Genomic DNA, 13518 nt, shown 5'->3' with positions numbered 1-13518 from the left:
TGTGTGTGTGTTTATGTGTGTGTGTGCGCACACAAGAGAAACATGAAGCAGAATCTGAAAGCCTTTGCTGTATATAAACATTAATGTGTGACTCACTGGATGTCCCAGCATAGCCATACGGTGGAGAAGTGGCCCCACCCCAACTTCCTGATCACATGGTACCTCCCGTTGAACAAATCCCCGATCTTCACCGGATGGTACCCTCCTGAGAGAGAAAGGGGAAGGAGAACATGAAGGTTACAGTCGATAACCCTGCCATGACATGAAATCCATTAGCGAGTAAGAAGTGGAGGGAGGAAGGGTCAGACAGCCGATTTCGCACATGAACTCTGCAAAGTGAATGAAGTTTGAGCACCGTCTGAAGCTGCCCTTTCTCAAATGTGGCACACGACAAGAGATTCTCTATGTCGCACACATTCACACCTGGAGAAACTCCAAGTTTAGGCAAGAGGAAAGAGCGTGCAGGAGGCTGCTCAGCTCTAGATTCTCACCTCTTCTATTCTCACATGGGCCGAGGGAAAAAAGAAGGTTTGGAGTTTTTTGAAATAGCAAAGCAGCAGGAAAGCACAGCAAAGCACATTTTACAGCCAGATGGGATCTATTTTTGACTATATATGTATATTTGATTAGATTATTCTGTTTTCTCTCTGTATCATGGATATATGTTTTGTTTTTTACAGTCTATTTAACATTGTGTGCACGTGCCCAGGGACCGCTGATATAAATATCTAGCTGCTAAACCCGGTAAAAGGTATATTTACTCCTATGAGATCAACCTTTTTTGTGCATGGTCGCTGAAAAGTAAAGAAAATGAACTAAAGCTAAACGAAGCTATACACAAATACACAATACAGAGACAAATGAAAAACTTGATTTAAAATCTATAAAATTAGAACATTTGTCTTGACTTAAATCAATTTTTGCCAGGTAAAGCTTGCTAAGGCAAACCCAGTCTAACACAAGCTGGAATAAATCCTTCAGTTTTTGCTTAAAGTGTCGTTCACAGCTTTGCTTTCCTTAAATGCACTTTATGGGTCTGGTTGTACTGCATTATGCAGCAAGGTGTTTCTGAAGGCTATAATAATGTATTGCAGGATTGCCATATTAATTCATTTAGTAAGGTGTACCTAATGTCATGGCAAATGAGTGTAACCAATTCCTCAAGTCATTACTGAGTCAGTTGAATTAAAGCGCTTAATATTTGCTGGTTCCAGCTTCTAGTGCTTCAACAGCGTTACTCACCAAAGCATTCCTAAGCAACACCACCTCACAGCTTTTCTTGAGTCATTAGGTTTCAGGTCAGCCTTGACATTTTCAATGAAACTAAACATTTCTTATAAACACAAAGTGCTGTATTCACTTTTCCTAAATGGGTTAAAAAGTGCACCGAGTGCTTTAAAAGTCCTTTAAAAGGTTCAGACGTAAAATTGAAAAGAAGCCAAACAACATAAACGAGATGTGATCTTTCCTCTTTTCTTTTTGTCTTTCATCTCACTGAAGTGAGATCTGACGCTTCGACTGTGCTTCTTCCAAAACACTTTCTAAACACAGTGAAAGAAGCCATCTGGGAAAAAAGGAGAAAAGTTTCACTTGAAGTGATGTTCATGGTATGTGATCGAAACATGTTGAGGTGTACTGATTAAAGTGAAATACAATTTTACAGAGTGATGCACCATTTTGAAACGTGGCTGCGTTATAATTAATGCTTTGAATGTTGTAAAGCTGCCTTTGTCCTCCTGAGCTATGGCAGGAAACTCGGTTCATCTCTGACATTTTGGTAAAAGCCGAGCAATTCTGAATTGGCTGTTATAATGTCTGCAAACATGAACTGCTAATCCCATCAGGATGGAACTCTGGAGAAATAAGGTAGGAAGACGAGCCGGTGAAGATGGTGTGGGCCAGGGAGGCCAGCGCAGAGCTCCATAAGACAGAAGTGTGGGCTGGGACAGACGTGCGCATGTGACTGACCTTTGCAGTAGTCCGCGGGGTCCTCCTGCTCCTCATCGTCGGAGCCCAGGATCTCCTCCTCCGGCTCTGGGGGCCCAGCCGGCTCAGGGGGAGGTGGAGGGGGCGGCGGGGGAGGAGGAGCAGTCACCGGGGCTTTCTGCTGGGTGTCAGGCCTGTGAACACAACAGTGACACCAACGTTGGAAAGCTTTTCACCAGAAATCTGCCTTTCGTCTAAACATTTAACTTTTTAGTATTTTATGGGGTTTTTTAAGCTATGAATCACAGTGAGCACTACAGTGGCCTGAACGTTAAGTGCAGATGACTAATAGTAGAATAATAACTTGTGACATTTTCATACATATAAAATGTCAGCCCCGGAAGTGTTGCTGATTGGCATCAGCACCGAGTTCATGAAAGCTTTTAGATTTGATGTAACGAACAAACTGTGCCAGACGGCTCGTGACGCCGCGTGACGTGTTGCACGTCTGCTTTTGGAATAAATAAAAGACCAACGACAGTGAGCATGAACATCAAAAATCAGCGTTGCACAACATTTCAAGAGTAAGTCTGCTGTCTGTAGCATGTGAGAAGCAATATCAGGCAATCATGTTCCAGCAAAAACAATCAAATGATATACAGTAAAGCATTTTCTGCATCACAAGCCCCTTATTTACTTTTAATACAGTTTAAAAAAAATGTCTCAAGGCCTGTGCAGCAAAGAGGCCAAAACAAACTGCAAGTAATTTTAATGACGCGACAATTATTATTACCTCTGTAATTCAGTTTCAGTTTCAAACACAATGAACTAAAAAAAAACAACCTTAAACTAGAAAATCTTAACTTGTATTCATTCATATAATTATTTACTCATTTGCATTGATTATAATTAAAAAATACTCTTAAACTGTAAACAACTGTGGAATCAATGATGACTAAACACACGAATAAATATATATACACATTTTTTTTAAACATTATTTTTTAAACAGCTTATTCATTTATTAAAAGTTATCTTTTTTTACATTTATACATAGAATAAAAGCTTAATAAGATATTTAGATTGTTTTATTTGCACTGAATAGGACTGCGTATACTTTTCTTGTGCTTTTGAAATAATGAAGATTTCGATTCTGTATAAAGTTATCAGTCAGTCTAAACCATTGGACAGATATTTTTTATAGCTCAAACACAGTCAACTATAGCCAATCACATTTATCCAGCCCCTCAGACACAAATCTGCAGAAAAAAATAGATGTTTCCCCTCCAATAAAGCTTTAAATCCTGGAAAAATGTAGTGCCGAATAGAAACAGTCAATAGGTCAGACAAAGTTTGCTCCTAGGGTCATTTCCACAGTCACTTCTTTCAGTTAACAACCTTGTTCCACTTCCTTTCCCTTGTCTAAAACAGAACTGAACCCATGAGAGGGAGAAACGCTAAATAGGTTGCAGGACACAGGCTGACTTATTCTCCTGGCTTGGCTACATTTTGAGCATTTAGCTGGCACACTTATCCAGGGCACGGAACAATAACTGATCACAAAGTTTTCACCGTTTTGCTTTGGGACCCTGCCATGGCGCATGTGGCTGTTTGTGTAGATTTTGAGCACATGCCTGCAATATTTCTGTACTGGGAAGGTTCCACTAAATCAGCGCCAAACCGACACTTTTTGTGCCATGCATCAGTCTGTTTTTTTCAAGCTAATGTACAGAACATAAGACATTTTGTATGTGTCATTTTTCTCTGTCGAATTAATGCACAATCCTTTTGTAGTTTAGTGCAAAACACACAGAGAAGTACAAAACACGAGTCAAATGCACAAAAGGAAAAAAAGAGTTTGTAAAGAGTTACTTATTTCACAAATGAAACAGCTACAGAGCTTAATTCTGGGCTAGCTGTATGAAAGTCTAATATTGAGTCTGCTTCTGACCTCTAAAATCTCATGAAATAACTGGCTCTGTAATAGCTAAACATCTCCATTTTTTTAATTTTGGACTTGGACAGGTAGCGTGCAGCAAGAGTTTCACAGATTTCTTGCTGAAACTGTTGCCATCTATGGCCAATAAGAGCAGCGAGAGTGAACCAAAAACAGTAAAGTTGAGGCCTGAAGTAGCTAAACAATGATGTGAAGCGATAAAACTCTGAAAAGATGTTTAAATATTGTGCTGAGCTAACATAATGTTATATAGCCACCATACCATATGGCATGCTGTGTGGCACAGTGTGAACAGCAAAGCCGGAGCTCTTCAAACTTCTGCCAACACAATGCTGCTGCTGCTAGTGCGAGGAGGAAGACAGACACCACATCTGACTAAATAACTGGATTTTAGTTACATATAGCTTTATATAGATATGTATAAAAATGGGAGAGCTTCTTCTAGACAGCGATTTGTGTCTCCTCTCTGTCTCAAAATGGGGCATGTTATTCAAATATGTTCACTACTACACTATGGAGCCAGGACTAGTATTAGCACACATGAACACAAAATGTATTAAAATGTCTGAGTAGAGGGGAGATTGATTCAAGGCGGGTTGATCTTAAAACATTTTTTAAGATCAACAATCTTACAAATCAGTAAACGGCAATAAATAAATAAAATGATAAATGTACATTAGCTAACATAAAAGCATTCTACGAATACAAATTTCTGTCTGCTTATGCGTGGCAGTTTATGTCCATTTCATCTGAAACCAAACAGCAATCAATAACCATCAGTGCAAAAACTACAGTTTCCCCTAGTGGTCACTTCATACAAAAATATTTTGGCGTCTATGCAGTTTCCTCCCTCAGAACCACACCACCGTGTGTGAAGTCATCCAACCCAATACTGGTGTTTGATGAAGAAGCTCCCAGTTACAGTGGTACCAGTGTTGCCAACTTAGCGACTTTGTCACTATATTTAGCTAGTTTTCAGACCCCCTTAGCGACTTTTCTCTTATTCAGTCAGTTCTTCTTTTACTGTTATGCTGTTTTGTCGATCACAAGGTTTAAAACTACACACACACAAAGTAACTACTCCAGAGTGCCAATTTCGGGTCACTTTTGCTGGTCCAAGCCAAAGCAGCAGGGTTGGAATTGTGACATTACAAAAAACAATAATTGCTAAAATTAATTTAATTTGTAGTTCTAAATAAATTCTAAATGCATTTAGGACGTTTTTTACTCACTCTATGTCTCTTCCACGATGTTATTTCTCGCTCCAACAACCTAGGTTACAATTACATTAGCATGTCCAATTATGCAAATTAGGCTATGACGTCATTTAGCGACTTCTAGCGACTTTTAGGACAACCAATAGCGATTTTCCTTACTGAGGAGTTGGCAACACTGGTGCTACACACCGAAAGCGATAGAAGCAACCAAAGAGTCAGGTTTACATATAAAGTCAATGGAGGAGCGCGATGAAGCGCGACTGCGGGTCCCGCGACAAGTCAGAAGCAGATTTGCGTAGCGAAAACGCTTTTCTGTCTGATTCGCGCGAACAATTAGCGCGACTAAAAAATATGCGCTGCATTTTATGTGGTTCATTTTGTGCATTTGCGCTTATCGCATCTGCTGCTCAAGTTGGAAAAATCTGAACTCCAGTCTAGTTGCACCACAACAACCAACCAGGTAATGGAGTCACAGCATCAGCAGGGCATGGATACTGATAAACGCCTGAGCTACACGACACCAGCTGTTCTCTATACAGAGACAGGAATTAAAAAAAAATAAACATACATATGCAACATGCTGGGATTAGATAAAAAAAATAACAACCTTCACTCACTATTATCAGTGCTAGGAAAAGGGAGTGAAAAATCTGCACTTAATCTTTATTTTTCTTCGGAAGCTTTGCCTTGTAGAGAGCTCGCTGTTTGAATGATATCTCTGGAAAACTGAATTAGACATCAAAGCAGAGGCCAGCAGAAGCCAAAACACTTTGTAGTCAGCATCACCTCATGGTACCTTCAGCATGATCAGATGCTAAAATTAAGGCGAGAAAAAAAAAGAAACAAACCAACAAACACACAAAGCCGTAGCTTGTGAGCCGTTATAAAAATGTGGTCACAGGCAGAGACACATGATGGAGCCTCTTGGTATGTTGCCACGGCAACTGTAGAGCAAGGAGGGGTGGTGAGTTGGTGGTACTCCGGGACTCAAAGCGTTGATGAGATTGGCCAAAACACATGCATGCATACACAGATACACCGTGGCAGCTAAAGGTGACAGATAACTTGGCATTGAAATTTGATTAGTATTTTACAGCTGTCTCTCGCTTACACACGCACACGCACACACAAGCAGTCGAAGGCTGTGTCCTTGCAGTAGGATGCTACTTCTTTATCAAAGCAGTCACGTAGAGTGTCGTACATCACATCTATAAGCTCAGTGCTTTTATACGGCCCATCTTGCCATTGGCTGCACAAACACTTAGCCCCCATAACTTTCTGGAGCTGAGCCAGGCAGTAAAAACACAAAGAGCAGAGACGCCAGAATCTGAAAGACGGGCAGAGGAGAAACCATGACAGAATACAGAAGTAATCAGCAGACAGAAAAAAAACCACAAAAACAAGAAACAAAGAAAAAAAAAGAATCAGAAAGGTGAGACGAAAAAATAAGGAAGAGAAATAAACAGAGACCGAGAGGCAAAGCAAGAGGCAGACAGCCAGAGGGACAGAAAAGGCAGGGAGACAGTCAAACAGATTATGCAGCCAGTGCAGAGACTGATATGGAGAGACAGATGAGAGACGTATAGAAGAAGAAGGTTCAGCAGAGAGAGAAACAGGCAAACATAAGCAGGGACAGAAAAATAGAGGCAGAAAGAGAGAAGAAGGCTGACAACAAGAGAAGTTAATCTGAACAAAATGGAGACATAAACAGAGAAAAACTGAGAGTGAGAAGAGAGCAGCTCAAAGAAAGGAAAACGACAAACAGCCTTGTCCTTCAACACCAAAATGCAGCTAAAGTCATTACTGCCAAAGACACGCACACTCTGATATTTGTGTGCTTTTTAAGTAAAAAGTGAATTTACACAACATTCTGATCTTTATTTTTGTTATTACTGCCTAAGTTGTCCGTAACATTACTGTAAAACGTCTGTAAACTATGTGCCACATCTGGCATTTTAAATGAGTGACTCTTATCCAATAAGTGTCCAGGGGTATCAGGCCAACCAGTCAGCTGTGATTAGTCTCCTCCCTAAGTTGTTAAAGGTGTCCTAATCAATTTACTTCACTAATTGGCACCAATTTGCACACTAAGACCACAATTTGCTTCCAATTCTACCGCACGTATGGGAAGTAGCTGCTGTATTTTTAGCCCTCATCATTATTTTCCCCTGATACTTTTACTCTGGATGTAGGTTGATTTTCACCCAGATTTCATTTAACATATTTTTGTGTAAACGCAAAAACAGTATGCTGCTGATTTTAAATTAGCCAGTTACTGTGTGGTTTAAAACATCTTTACATCTTTTTAATTCCTTGTGCAATCTCGTTATCGACATACTAGCGCCCAATGCTAATATTATCATTAAAATGCTTTAAAGAACACTCAGTGGATCCCAAATTAAGCTAAATTAGCAGCAATTATTTCACAGTTCCTTGTTACGGTGTTTATCAAACACAGACTGACATTTTTGGTGCTTCTCAAAGAGGTATTAGCCAGAGGCAAATAACAATTACATTTGTTTCAGCAATTATTGTTAACTGGTTTCTTTTACTGAAGCATAACACACATTGTTGTTCATGAAATGGTCACAAAATGGAAAATGCAAAGATTTTTTTTCGGGGTCAAATAATCTAAAACAGACTTGTTGACTGTATTGGAGCAATCAGGCTTGCATGTGTAGTCACCGTCCAAATGACCATTATGAGGCAGGAAAAACCCCCTGAGGTTAAAGTCTACAGAAAATAACTTGCAATGAAGAAGAGGATATTAGCATGAGAAAAATGGCACACAGCATGGGGGAAACAATTTACAGAGCTTTTTGAATGAACTGTGTCATTATTAAAATGCATTTTAAATGATAAAAATGCAGGAAATAAATAAAAATAAATAAATTCATGTTTTTGAAGTTTTCGGTGCATGTTTCTGTCTCCAGTAACTGTCTGTTCTAGATGATTGCCTTGTATTAATATCACAGACTTACTGTCATGTGAAACAGTTTTTATGCATCGGGACTGTGCCACCTCTAGGTCTTATCCTGATAATTCCTTTATTGGGACAAACTTCAGGCTCAAAACTCTCTTTTTCTAACTCTATTGTGGAATTACGTTTTTCTGAAAAATGTTCATTTGAAAGTTATCTAAGAACATCTCATTCAATCGAACTTCTTTTGTTATTATGGGTTAGTAGAGGTGGTAGTAGGTGTACAGTAATCACATGAAAGTAAGAACCGGCATGGTTTGACATATGGCATTCTGATTGTTAATTTTAAATGTTCAATTGCCCTTTCATTTTTGAGCTTGGTGCATTTAAGCAGTACTGTAAAGGTTTCGGACCATTGTTCTTACCCCCACTGCAAGCATACCCACTTACTTGTTAAGTAACTGTATATTGTAAGAGGTGCTGCTGCTGACTATCAGGATGACAAGGGCGTGTCTCAGTGCAATGTGGGAGAAGCAGCCTTTTGTACGGTATATGTATTTTTGTGTTCGTATAAAAGAGGACGGTTGTATGTTTGTTCTGCTGAGCCCTACTCGCCACTCCTGCAGTAATTCATGCTTTAAACAGGGCATTATATGCAGTTTTCTGTGAAGTTTCTTTATTCTGTTCAAATACATCTGACTATACAGCACAGGCTGGGGCAGGAGTCCTTAAGGTTATAACCCTGTACTGTGGAGGTAAATAGGTGCAGAATTTGCCTTGCATCCTTCAACATTTTGTTACGCGTGCGAACATGCCCAGACTGCTTCCTGACATCCTCACCCAAGCGAATGTGTGTGTGTGTGTGTTCATGAGAACATATTTGAGCCCACTAGGAAATGCACAGCCCTTTTTCAGTCTCAGCATTCCCACACTCCCACCCTACAATGGCATCTATAGAGCCAGTGTTACATTTTCAACAGCCCAGTGCACTGGATCCAGTGTGATTTATCCAGACATCAGTTTACAATTGAATTTACTAAAGAAAACATTTCAATACGCACCACTACTGACGTACACATCGATTCAAATTTTGTTCTGGCCTAAAACAACACTGTAAAAAAAATTACACTTTAATTTATCATTAAATAATAATAATAATAATAATAATAATAATATCCTGTTGGTCACTTCTAGCAACAACAGATCTTGATGCTAGTGTCTGAGCTCCATTACACCTTTCTCCTATTTGAAAAACTCCACAGGTAGGTGACTGAAACTGGGATTCCACCAAACACTCTTTACCAATTGTGAAGCAACTTTCCTGCCAGTAAATTCCCCATCATACCACAAATTGCCAACATGTCTGAGCATATTTACAAAAATATAAGTAGACAAGAGGTAAAACCTCGCCCAAAGACAGCAGAGATAGCATGACACATTAGCTTAATATTAGCTCACTGACGATCAACTTTTACATTGGAAATTTAAATTTGAAGATTTAAATAAGGGGAGCAATGTATAATTTTTCAAGGTCAATAAATCCCAAGAAAAGCCAGAAAACAAGAATTTTCTCAACCTCCCTTCCTTTAAGCCCTGATCAAGTTTAATTTTGAATATTTAAAAATAAGTTCAGGTATACCAGTCAACAAGATATTTAAGTCTAGACTCAAGAGTTCCTTGAGCACTGTATGTTGTAACCAGTAGAGCAGGGCGATATGGCCAAAAATATTTATCACGATATATATTTGAAAATTTGCGATAACGATATAACTGACGATATAATTGATGCGAGACAAAATACAACTCCACAACATTACTAGCGCAAAAAGACACCATGGAAGAAATACTACGAAGAACTGCCACCAGGAAAAATTTGAAGCTCGGAGATATCCGCGTTCAGATTTTCCGCGACTTACCCCAGGCGGTGGTAAAACGACGTGCAGCGTTTACTCCAGCAAGAAACCTGCTTCGAGACCAACCCGGAGTCAAATATGGACTTCTATACCCTGCCAAACTTAAGGTGACACACAATGGTACGGAGCTGGTTTTCATAGATCCCAATGAAGCACTCCGCTACGCACAAGAAAAATTCGGATCTAAATAAGGACGACATAAGATAGACAAACCAGAGCTTCACACCTGATCCAGGGACATGTATTTACTTTGATATAAAAAATTATTACTTGCCCAGGAGCTATGTTGGACAAAGGAAGTTTTGAGATAGAGTATTTTGGTAAGCTTAGTTTTTGTTATAGCATCCCTTTAGATTTTTCTTTTTTTCTTTTTTTTCTTTTTGGGATACACGGAAAAGGATGCATTGCTTACGTCTTTGTTTTTGTTTTCTTTTTTGTACGGTTTCACATGGGTAGAGGGGTGGGGGGTGAGGGTTGGGACCCGTATCTCGACGGCATAAAGATGGAAAACACGAGAATTAAGCCGCCTTAAATTATACAAATGCAAGATAATGGAAAGGTAAAAAATGCGGACTTAACTTTTTGTACCTGGAATGTGAAAGGTGTAAATGAACCTGTTAAAAGAGGTAAAGTGTTATCATACTTGAAATCTCTCAACGCGAATATTATTTTTTTACAAGAAACTCATTTGAAAAATGTGGCTCACAATAAACTTAAATGTAGATGGATAAATCAGGTATACCACTCTACACTTTCAGCCAAAATCAGAGGGGTAGCTATATTAATTAAGAAAGATACCCCGTTCAAGCATAACACCACTATAGCTGATAAGAATGGGAGATATGTATTAGTGACTGGGGAGCTGTATACTACTCCGATCACTCTACTAAATATATATGGGCCTAATCAAGATGATCCAGAATTCTATAGAAAGGTCTTCAGCCTAATTCCGGATATACCCAATAGTAATTTAATAATTGGAGGGGATTTTAACCTAGTATTAGACCCATACTTGGATAAATCCCTGTCTAAAAAAACTATACCGTTGTAAAGGTAGTAAATTTATTAAAACATACATGAGGAATATGAATATCTGTGATGCGTGGAGAACCTTAAATCCATCAGGTAGAGAGTATTCTTTCCATTCCCACGTACACAACAGTTATTCAAGGATTGATTATTTTTTGGTGGATGGAAAAATGCTCCCCTTAATTCGAAATGCAACCTACCATAATATTATTATTTCTGACCACTGTCCCGTTACTTGCTCCTTCGTATTTAATAATCCCACTAAAACATACAGAAACTGGAGATTTGACCCACAACTACTGAATGACTTAAAATTCAAACAATATATAAACTCTCAGATGTCCTTATTCTTTGATACAAACGATAATGCCGAGACCTCTCCAGATATACTATGGGAAACGTTTAAAGCCTATATTAGGGGGTCTATAATTTCATATCAAGCGTCACGGAACAAAAGGAATAAACTAGAACAACTAAATTTAGAAAAAAGAATCCACGACCTGGACGTCAACAATGCAGACAGTTCTATGATTCCCTCTATACTTCTCACCCCACTGCAGGGCCTAATGATATGCAGGAGTTCTTAGATAAATGTGATCTTCCTGTGTTAGACCAGACAAATGCCAATATTTTGAATGCTAAGATCACAATTGAAGAAATCGCTAAATCTATCGGATTACTAAAAAATAACAAGAGCCCAGGCCCAGATGGGTTAGGGAACGAGTTCTATAAATACCTTAAGATTAAATTAAGTCCATACCTACTTAAATTATATAACCACGCATACAAAATGAGCACTTTACCTCCAACATTGAATGAAGCAACTATTATAGTACTTCCAAAAAAAGGCAAAGCATTGGAGGAAGTGGGATCATATAGACCTATTTCTTTACTAAACACAGATCAAAAAATTCTGGCTAAAATACTAGCGAGCAGACTTAATACAGTAATAGATAAACTGGTGCACCCAGACCAAACAGGTTTTATACCAAACAGGAGTTCTTTTAATAACCTCCGACGTCTATTTAATATAATCTATTCCCCCAAGGTGCAACAGGACCTACTTATACTTAGCTTGGACGCCGAAAAGGCATTTGATCATGTGGAGTGGCCCTACCTTTTCGCAGTCCTAGAAAAATTTCAACTGGGACAAGATTTCATTTCTTGGATAAAACTACTTTATAAAAACCCTACAGCCAGAATTCTTACAAATCAGACATTATCAACTCAGTTTAAACTCAGCAGAGGCACAAGACAAGGATGTGCTCTTAGCCCACTACTATTTGCTCTGGCTCTGGAACCCTTAGCACAGACAATCCGCACCCATATGGATATACACGGTTATGACACAACATACACTTCGAATACTATATCGCTCTATGCTGATGACATATTATTATACATAACAAAACCATTAACATCTCTCCCAGCAATTCTCTCCGTTATTGACAAATTCAGTACTTTTGCAGGCTACAAGATCAACTGGGGAAAAAGTGAAATACTGCCCATTAAACTAGAAAATAAACAATGGCTTACATCTCTCCCATTTAAAATAACTTATGAAAAAATTACTTACTTGGGCATTCACAATAACTAAAAGATACAGTTCTCTAATGAAAGAGAACTTTTTTCCCCTACTGGAGAAACTTAAAAATAACATCCAGTACTGGAGGACACTCCCTATTTCCCTAATAGGGAGAGTGAATTCAATAAGAATGGTATTCCTCCCGCAATATTTGTATCTGGTCCAAAACATCCCAATCTTCTTGCCCAAATCTTTTTTTAAAAAAATGGACGCCATCATTATGCCATTTATATGGAATTATAAAACACATAGAATAAAAAAAGACCACCTATGCAAACATAGATTACTCGGTGGACTGACACTACCTAACTTCATGTATTATTATTGGGCATCAAATTTAAGAACAATTTCCCTCCTACTGGATGAGACAGCAATACTTCCTAATGGCCTACAGATGGAGCGGGAGGATTGCCTTCCTTACTGTGTTGGTGGAATATTACTCTCTCCTATCCTTTTGACAAACTCATATTACAATTCGAATCCAGTGATTCATAACACCGTACAAATTTGGAGACAAACAATTAAGCATTTCAAATTGAAAAAACTATCAATATGTATACCCATTACAGCTAATCCCTCCTTCCGTCCATCATGTGTAGACGGAGCTTTCAATATATGGCAGGAATTAGGAATTTGTAAACTAAAAGATTTATACTTAAATGACACCTTCATGTCATTTCAACAACTAAAAGACAGATTTGGATTGCCTCATAGTCATTTTTTCAGATACCTTCAACTAAGAAACTATATCCGTACACATCTGCCACAATTCGAAAACATAACGTCCGACCCTTTGGACAGATGTCTTAGTGATGGAAGGGGGTTTGAACAGAGAATTTCACTATTTTATAACTCATTACAGGAGATGAGTATACCTTCAACTACCTCAATCAAAGAGGAGTGGGAAAAGGATTTAGGGACCCTCCTATCGGAAGATTTCTGGCAAGAGGCCTTACGTAATATCTCTCTCC

At 38.7% G+C, this 13518-nt stretch overlaps 1 protein-coding gene across 5 annotated transcripts in view; it reads right to left on the bottom strand.

Annotated features, from left to right (window-relative positions):
- srpk2 (SRSF protein kinase 2) overlaps positions 1–13518 on the bottom strand; it is an 84408-nt gene that overhangs the window by 26174 nt on the left and 44716 nt on the right. For all 5 annotated transcript variants that reach the window (XM_042223180.1, XM_042223179.1, XM_005927813.3 and 2 more), the window contains 2 exons: positions 1969–2120; positions 97–205 (listed from right to left, as the gene is read on the bottom strand). In XM_042223180.1, the coding sequence (XP_042079114.1) occupies positions 97–205; positions 1969–2120 (261 nt within the window). The remainder of the gene's footprint in view (positions 1–96; positions 206–1968; positions 2121–13518) is intronic.

Source organism: Haplochromis burtoni, unplaced genomic scaffold (assembly GCF_018398535.1).
Source record: "Haplochromis burtoni strain Fernald_Lab_line unplaced genomic scaffold, NCSU_Asbu1 Contig_104, whole genome shotgun sequence".
NCBI classification, from domain to species: domain Eukaryota; kingdom Metazoa; phylum Chordata; class Actinopteri; order Cichliformes; family Cichlidae; genus Haplochromis; species Haplochromis burtoni.
This window is presented reverse-complemented; position numbering and strand designations above follow the sequence as displayed.